The sequence below is a fragment of the Brienomyrus brachyistius genome, chromosome 4 (genome assembly GCF_023856365.1).
Source record: "Brienomyrus brachyistius isolate T26 chromosome 4, BBRACH_0.4, whole genome shotgun sequence".
Taxonomy (NCBI): domain Eukaryota; kingdom Metazoa; phylum Chordata; class Actinopteri; order Osteoglossiformes; family Mormyridae; genus Brienomyrus; species Brienomyrus brachyistius.
The window spans coordinates 32275931-32285385 of NC_064536.1; the positions used below are offsets into that span (position 1 = coordinate 32275931).

The 9455-nt window shown below is 41.3% G+C and overlaps 1 protein-coding gene across 1 annotated transcript in view; it reads right to left on the minus strand.

Moving 5' to 3' along the window:
- Positions 1-8495, minus strand: part of LOC125740338 (uncharacterized) — a 115180-nt gene extending 106685 nt beyond the window's left edge. Inside the window, exon 1 of the mRNA XM_049011324.1 lies at positions 8056-8495. Within this exon, the coding sequence (XP_048867281.1) occupies positions 8056-8222 (167 nt within the window). The 5' untranslated portion in view covers positions 8223-8495. The remainder of the gene's footprint in view (positions 1-8055) is intronic.
- Positions 8496-9455: the final 960 nt, after the last annotated feature.

Here is a 9455-nt window from a genome sequence, read left to right on the forward strand (position 1 = left end):
TGCTAAATGCTATTCACCAAGAATGCCTATGGAAAGGGATGGAGCCTTCATTAGCTGCTCGTGGGATCGAGGCTACTCCGATAGAAGCGGCCAAATTGCTAAAACTGTTTCACAACCTATACAGTAACGCTGGCGAAATCAGGACGCTGCTTCGGTACGTTATAACATCGCCATGGTAATGAACCCAGCAAACGGTTAATCTTACTTCAACAACATGGGACATTTAAAAAGTAAACGTATAGGGGCTCTTTTCAGAATAACATCTTCAGATGAAACGCATTACGACAGACCGGATGAGTAAAACCAATCATATCAACCATAAGGCTTGTTGTTTTTAAGTTTAACACAATTATTTTCTCTTACAATTTAAAAATAAACAATCACATTACGAAAAATGGCCACAGCATCTACAGTTTAAGCTACAAATTTTAAATATATTTCAATTATATTTTGCGGCAATATTTGCATGAACTATATCACGACATACAATGAAATATATAATTAACTATGCTAACAAAACATAATCTGAAGAAATAGCAAGAAACATACGAAGAGATGCTTCTCACCGCTGCGCCATCGCTCTGTCAGAAAGTTTATGTTCAAACTGCACTGATTTTGTTTCTATGGAAACCAGCGAAATTTTTCATTGGTCGAATGGATGAAGATGTGTACTGACGCCATTTTCAACGAATGAAAACGAGAATTAATTGTCAGGGCGGGACGAATTTGAAGGTGAACCAATCAAAAGTAGTATGTTTAGCTCGTGCTTGTTTTGGCTGAGCGTGATTGGATTTGTTGATCTAACCGCCTTCAAGCCCGTAAACCATGTATCTACTTGTCAATGGGAAACCACGCAGTTCTGTCTATAAATACTGACTGTAATTTTTTTATGACATTATGTCTTTGTTATGCAGTATTACGGTAATGTGTAATACCGCGATGTTTGGGGTGCCCCGCTGTTTTTTTTCCATAGCTGGTGAACGCAATTAGCATTTTAGCCACGTTGGTAGGTCCGCTTTTGAGAAAGAACACTATAGTTCTTGTTATTCACATTCTGTGTCCTGGTGTTTTTAATTTCTCATAATGTGAACAAAGATATGTCATATACAAGTTTTTTGAGAGACTAAATTTTGGTTTGATTTATAATTTATTTAATGGTAAATAAAGTTCTTATATAGCCATTTTAGAATTAGTGCAGTCTTTCGTTTAGAATTAGCGCAATATTCTTAAAAACTGCATGTTCAAACCAAACGCCATGCCATAATAACTGCTTTACAGATATTTCATTCAGGAATCTATGGAGGGTATACTGTAGGTAGGCCTGTTTGTGTGTGTGTGTGCGCGCGTTTGGGTGGGTGGTTATGTACATAGTGCTATAAAAACATGTTATTTTGACTTTGTAGGGACATGTTTTCGGTCCCGAAAGTAAGATACTGAATTTTATTAAATTCTGTGAATGCAGTCAAATGAATAATTCAAAAAGTCTTGCATTTTGTTTGGTTGCTTACTGTTACTGCTTGGTAAATACTGCAATGTTTAAGGTTGCCATAGTTAGGATTGGGGTTACGCCCATACAAATGAATGGAGAATCTCCACAAAGATTCAAATACCTAATCTGTGTGTGTGTGTGTGTGTGTGGAGTAGGTGTATATTACATTGTGGGGACCAAATGTCCCCCACAATGTGACAAAAACCCCGTTATTTTGATGTTTTGGGGGGCATTTTCAGGTACTCACAAAGATCTGTAAATACAGTCAAAAAACTAAAAATGCCAAAAGTCTTGTATTTGGTTTGGTTACATATGGTTAAGGTTAGGGGTTGGTAGGGGTTAAAGTTGTCATGTTGGGATTACAGTTTTCCCCATAGAAATGAATGGAGAGTCCCCACGAAGATATGATTACACAGCTGTATGTGTGTGTGTGTTGTGTGTGGTATCAGATCAGTCCCTGAGAGTTCAGTAGTCAGGCGCCATGTTTCTGAGTCTGGTTGTGGAGGCCTGAATGCTTTTCCAGATGCCAGAGTGAAAAGATTATGTGAGGGGTGGGTGCGGTCATCCACAATGTTGGTGGCTTTGCGGATGGAGCGTGTGATGTGAATGTCCATGATGGAGGGGAGAGAGACTCTAATAATCTTCTCAGCTATCCTCACTATCCGCTGGTCTTATGATCTGAGGCGAGGCAGTTCCCAATTCAGACCGTGATGCAGCTGCTCAGGATGCTCTTGTCTAAGGAATCAAAAATGTGGTTCCATGGGGATCCAGACAGTGACCTTTTTTGGAGACAGTGAGACTAAATTTTATACCTAGGTGCACCAGTTATGACATTGGTCAGGTAGGCTGTGGTCTGTTAGTTGGTGACAAGTGGCTGGTGATCCATGCAACCCAAGCAGAAGTGAGCAGAACTTGTATCAGCCAAATAGACAGGAGAAAGCGGATTTTTCATTGGACTTCAGGATTCCTGAGTAACAGATAAAGACAGAGAAACAGCAAAGTTATGGAGAATCAGGAAGTAAGTGCCAGTCTGCGCAGATCTGAGGTCAGTGAGACACACATAAGGCTCCTCTGATGCTCCTCTTCATCCGCTGATGGGCCTCCAGGTGAGAATCACAAATCAAACATAATAACAACTGACACAAAGGCCTGAGGTCAGACCCTCTGTATGCAGCACACAGTGTGTCTGCAGTCTCACCCTCACATCGTGTATGATGACATTTCTGCTTTTTAGATTAAGTGCCTGTCTGAGAATAACTTCTGCATCATGCTAATTATTTAGCTGTTTTGTGCTCATGGGCAAAAGAAAAATGAGGATTAAGTTAAATATATCAGAAATAAATTTCTAATGTGGCTCAAGGCCACAGTAAAGTGGACCATCACATCAAGTAAGTACAAAACAGCCTTTACTAATACGCTAAGGGTTAAAACAACATATAAGATGTGCATAATCTGACAGTATATCAGCGTGAGAGCAAGGCTGGCCCTGGAAGTGGTGTGCATGCAATGGCAGAGCAAAGTTAGAGACACCCGCTAAAAGCTTTCATTTCATCTCACTTGCTCCTTTCTTCTTTTTCCTTCTTTTTTTCCCTCCTAATCTGTCCATCCTCTTCGGCCAGCTCACCCACTGCATCACCATGCCGCCTAAAAATGAAATAAATAAATTTTTTAACTTTAAAAAATGAAATCGATCAACATGAGAGGCCTATACAGAGTTTATAGAACCCCTCATGGTAAAGCAAACATGTTTGTCACAGCAGTGCATTCAGACCATGATTCTGCTAAAGCTGCCGGACAGGACAAAGGGAAAAAAAAGAAGAAGGTGGGGGTCAGTGCAGCAGTGGGTAGTTCAGGTCCAGAATGTAAAAATCCAGACCAAGATTTAGTTTCAACCAAACAGCTGAGTACTCTGTATCAGTGTCATTCTTAAAGTCGTGTTTCAACTTCTGGCAAAGTTCTCCCAGGAGCCTATCTCTGTTGTATGTACAGTCGGCATGTAATTCATTCCTGCCCAGGTCCCTGACAAACAGTTGGAGGCAGAATTACTTGTTATCAGAGTATGTGAATTTTTACACACACCAGCAGCTGTGACAGAATAAGATATTTCCTTTATACTGCTGCCACATAGTGGACACAAAGAAGACTGCAGTCAATTCTAAAATCAGTCGGTCAACATGCTACCACCACAGACTATAATCGGGAAGTGATCAAACTTCATGGAACAATATGAATATAAACAAACAGATGTAGTAAGTATATTGTGCAAAATGTATCTTCATCTTAACTACGCTGAATGGTGGAGTCCCAGAGTAAGTGATCCTCACCTGGAGGCCCATCAGTGAAGAAGAGGATGAAAAGGAGCATCAGAGGAGCCTTATGTGTGTATCGCTGACCTCAGATCTGTGGAGACTGACACTGACTTCCTGACTCTCCTTAACCTCACTGCCTCCCTTTTTGTGGGTTTTAAATGTTTAAAAATCATCCATCTATCTTTGATTTTCATAAACTGTTTGTGCACTGATGCATTTCCTGTCTATTTCTTGTCTGTAAAAAGGAAAACAGTTTGATGCTGCTGTTGTCCTGCTCTTACCAGGAATAAATATTTTGATTTCATCTAGAATCTTATCATTTTAGAAACATGATTTCATAGCAAAATTATTGATAGCTGGTCTTCACAGTGAATCATTCATGCTCACAGAGTTTAAACTACAAACAAATTAATCAAATAAGTCTAGTTCTTTTCTAAACTGTTACTTCCTCATATTGCAAATGAGCAAAGAGCAGTGAAATCAGACTTATTCTGAAAAGCAGAAAAGTCGTCATACAGGATGTGAGTGTGAGACTCTGCAGAAACACTGTGTGCTACATACAGAGGGTCTGACCTCAGGCCTTTGTTTCAGTCTTTATTATGTTTTATACAGTTTTAAAATGTCACTGCAGTAGGTCCTTTTCATATGTGTGGATCAGCACAAATCAAGAGGTCCGTTAGGAAGGTGTCTGTATGACAGGGGTGGGGGTATCCTGGGGGGGGGGATGGGTGGGGGCAAAGTCAGGTAATTCACTTCATCTGGGTCTTATCAGCAGTCCTGTGTTTCTCTCAGCACCACAATGATGTTTCACACATAATGGGGTCCGTGGGCCTCCTCAGTTATATTCAGGCTTTCAAAGTTCTTCAATCATAAAAAGTCACATGGATCTGACACTCTGACACTGTTATATTAATTTGTTTAAATTCATTGAAAATACTATATATTACAGCTAGTATTTGGATCCGTCTGCTCTTTATCCGTTCCTCACTGGCATACCTGGGTCTCTGTGCAGTGCTTTCCGGAAGCATCAGAACCATTCATAAGGGAATCTATGTGTGGCTGCCCTCTAGTGGATACACAAAATTCGGCTACTTAAGTAGCTTGACTATATTTCCCTCCTAGTTTAGTTTAGTTCCTAATTTAATTTAACAGATGAAACTGAAGGCAGAGCTGGAAATTAGTTTAGTCATGACTTCAGAAGTTACGCTGACATGGGATTCTGTACAATCAGAGATGAAGCTGCTGGATGGGATGGTCATCGCCTGCTTTTTCTGACTGATGTAGGTCTGGATGTAAAGTTACAAACTGCTTAATGTGTATCAATCTGTTTTATAATGTTCACACAAAAAAAGTGCTTTTAATGTGTCTGCACCTTGTATCTCCCACAATGTGCTTCTGCATTTGATATCTTCTTGACTTGGGGATAAAGAGATTTAACTGGATGGATTTTACTTTTGTGAAGCACTACAGTCCAAAGCTGAACTGATTGTTCAAAGCTTTTTGGTTTTTAAGCAAAACTACTTCATTTAATTTATCTGAAACCCACTTTGCGCCTTTCTAGACTCAACAAAGCATCATTGCCAACAAATAAGTGAGTTACAGTTAAATCAGGTAAAGAAGTTTCATTTGGAATTTACTGATCCAGGTTTTCAGCACCACGGACACCAACTAGACTTACTGTCATTTAATGGGAGTGAAAGCAGAAACCAATAGATCACACAGGGATATTTTCATTTGATGGTGTCTTTCTTTTTACTTTTGATATGCCGTCTTCCTCCTTAGCTGATATGTGAGGCTGCTGTCAGCTCAGACAAGCTGGTGTGATTTTACGCAGAGTGATAAGTGGGCAGTCCTGTTTTCGTGTGTTACATTTTCATTTGATGTTGGCCAATATGTATGTGGTACTGTTTCCTCCTTAACTGACATGCACAGGCTGTTGTTAGCAGAGACAAGCTGGTGTATTTGTACTGCAGATTGAAAAGTGGGCGTTCCCGATTACATCACTCTTTTAAAGAGTCCCTGATTGGTGGGCTCTGACGAGGAGGGGTGACCTAAAAACTCCAAACCATTTATCCCTCCATCCATCCATCCATTTTCCAAACCGCTTATCCTACTGGGTCGTGGGGGGTTCGGAGCCTATCCCGGAAGCAATGGGCACGGGAACAAACCTGGATGGGGGGCCAGCCCATCGCAGCCAAACCATTTAAGTTTGTGAAATTCATTTTTAATAATTACCATCCATCCATCCATCCATTTTCCAAACCGCTTATTCTACTGGGTCGTGGGGGGTCCGGAGCCTATCCCGGAAGCAATGGGCACGGGAACAACCCTGGATGGGGGGCCAGCCCATCGCAGCCAAACCATTTAAGTTTGTGAAATTCATTTTTAATAATTACCAATTTCAGAAAAATATGAAATGTTTTGTAAAGTATCCATTTATTAATCATGTATTTAAACAAATTATGACCAGTATAAAAGACACATACAAAACTGTACAAAAGTCTTGGGCTGTCGAAGAAAATGATGTTCAAATGATCTTCATCTTGGTCTAGAATTATAATATTTTGTCCGTCAAAGTGTGGCAGCCCAGTCATTTCAAAATCTCTTCTAAAGTTAGTAAAACATTTGCACCAACCATCCAATAGACCTATATCTTTTTATAACACAACTCCTATGGCTAATCAATGCATCATTAACATTTTGTCACGGGAGACGGCAGCGATCGTGCGGGCAGGCGGGTAAGAAGCAGGCAGACAGCCGAGAATCAGGGCAAACGAGGGGTTTAATCTCAGGGACGAGGGCACGAACATCAACTGACATCAATGACGGACAAAGGACTCGGGTAAGACACGGACTGAAATACACAGGACTGAGCAAATTAACTAGATACAGCTGGGTACAATCGGGAGAAAACACGTGGGTAATCAGGGGGCGTGGCACACAGGAGGAGCGGACGAGCCGGGCATGACACATTTGTTTAATTAAATTAATTAATTAAGTGAGCTGGTGGCAGAATTTAACAAATACATGGAATGGCTGGGGTGCCCCTGAGGAGAGGTTTAGGATCCAAAGCGTGGTTCATCTAGCGATCCAACAAGGCATCAGTAACTTTATGGAGAAAAGAAGAAATTCTTGTTAGTTTTTATTGTGTCACTTTTAATTTGCATATATTTTTATGATAATTGTGTTTTTGTTCTGAGCAAATATACACAACCCAATTAAATAGCATTAAACGTTTTCTTTGATGGCCCAAGACTTTTGCATAGTACCATATTTTTTCAGAATCAAGAGACAATTTAATAAAAACCAGTCTTACCTTCACAAGATAACGATTATTAAACATTAACCAGCAGGTGGCAGCAAAGCACTTGTGAATAAGTGGCCAATACGTGGTTGTACAGGTTGCCAGCAGATAATCATCCCCTCTGTTTAACTGACTCTCATGCTATGACTGTACAGACTGAGCAGGGCCGAGTGAGAGAGGCCTCACTGCAGTTAGCATAACCGTTTATTTTGCAGCTCGTCTGACTCATTCTGCTCCACGAAGGTCATCTCCTCTGCCAGCTTCCTCTGATCCAGGGAGACCCTCTGCTTCTCTCTGATTGGTTCCCGCTTTCTACAGGAGGTCCAGTGCAGCTGAATGGTGATGATGGTGCAAATCAGGTAAAACACACCAGTCCCAGCTTTAAGTACAGCATCCAGAACCTGCTCCCACCTGTGAGACATATAATACACCAGTGTGTCTGTCAGTCACACATATCACATTTAAACCTGAAGAACAAAACAGTGAATCTGTTCTGACTGAAGTAAAACCACCTTGATAATCGACAGCAGCACCGATCAGCTCAGTCCTACATACAGAGCCAGCTGGACCAAAGAGCTGAATAAGAGGGTGGATGTGAACAGTAAAGTCTTACATGCTTTATAGAAACACGGTACAGCCACATCTGTACTATTACACAGGACACATGTGAGGAACAGGAGACATTAACAAAGAGCATGAAAATAGCTAGAGATTATCACACAACATGTTACACTATTTTGTAAAAACAGGCCTGCAGTCATTCCCCAGCAGCACAGGGCAGAAGGCAAGGGCTCACCCTGGATGGGATGGGATCTCAAGTTTATTATTAAGAAAATGAAATAAAAAATATTTTTTTCCCTTAAAATTAAAATGACAGTTTCCCATTACTGTGTGATCAGGTAAATGCTGCTAGCTGGACCCCCACACTACTTTAAATGCTGCTGAATGCTTACCTCTGTTTTTCATTATCCCCTCCTTCTTCATCATGTGCAGAGAAAAGGAGAGCAGTGGAAACAGGAGAAAGGATAGTTAATAAAAAGCAGGGTTTGCACTGTCGCCTCACTCCTCTGGCACGTGTACTCAAGTCTTCGCTGGAGTTCCGTGTGTATGGAGTTTGCATGCTCCCCCTGTGTCATTGTGGGGTTCCCTCCAGGGACTCTGATTTCCCCCCACAGTCCAAAAACATGCTGAGGCTAATTGGAGTTGTCAAATTGCCGGTAGGTGTGCTTGTGCGAGGGAATGGAGTGTGAGCGTGTCCTGCAATTGGTTGGCACCCTGTCATGGGACGTTCCCTGCCTTGCGCCCATAGGGACCCTGAGTTAGACAAGCAGTTTCAGACAATGGATGGATGCAGCACTGGAACAGATATTACAGAGTACAATTGTAACACTGGTCTACGCTGCAATGAAAAACCACCTACAGACATGTTAGTCAGTCTGCACACCATTAGTAACAATTCATCCTCACAAAGATGAAAAAATGCCTGAATTATGTTGCAAGCTACATGGATTTGTCTGGATTTGTATACATAACAAGTGACTGGCTGTATGTCTGTGGAAAATGCTGTGATTTTTGTCATATTACAGACTGATCATAAACTAGAAGACACACATTCAATATTAAAGACACCAATTAGCCTGACTGTGCGTTTTTGGATTGTTGGAGGAAACCCACACAGCATGTGGAGAACATGCAGACTCCACACAGACAGAGCAGAAGCCAGATTCAAACCCCTAAACATGGAGGCGTGAAGCAACAGCGCCGCCTACTGGACCACCGTGCCACTATCATTGAAACAATAATCCCAATAAATAACTCTGTTTCACAACAGCTGATAAATAGGGGATTATCCCCACAAAGAAGCACAAACCCCTTCGTGAGTGAAACTGCTGGGTTGATTAGTATGTATCTATTTATATTCAAGCATAAATAATTCACAGGCAGATTTAAATCAATTACTTATGTTTAACAGTAATATGAACTGGAATCTGCAGGATTCCACAACCAGCCACCAATACCAGCCAGTGTCCTTCCTCTCCAGCCCACTCATTGTCACAATGAAGGTTTTATTTTCTGTGTCATCCCTGATCAGGACAGGCCTCCCATGCAAACTCACTGATCTCTCTGATGCACAGGAGCCCCCAATCTTACACCACATCCTTTGTCTTTTGTTGTTTCCATAGTAACACTGACACTGTCTCCATCCACACCCGTCACCTCCTGTTTGTCCACTGACAGCCCTGGAGGACTTCAACACACAGGTAAAACACTCAAAGATTTGCACAGCAATGAAATGTTTATGAATATCAGCCCATTACAACATACATACTGTATGTAAATGTTTGGCCAATAA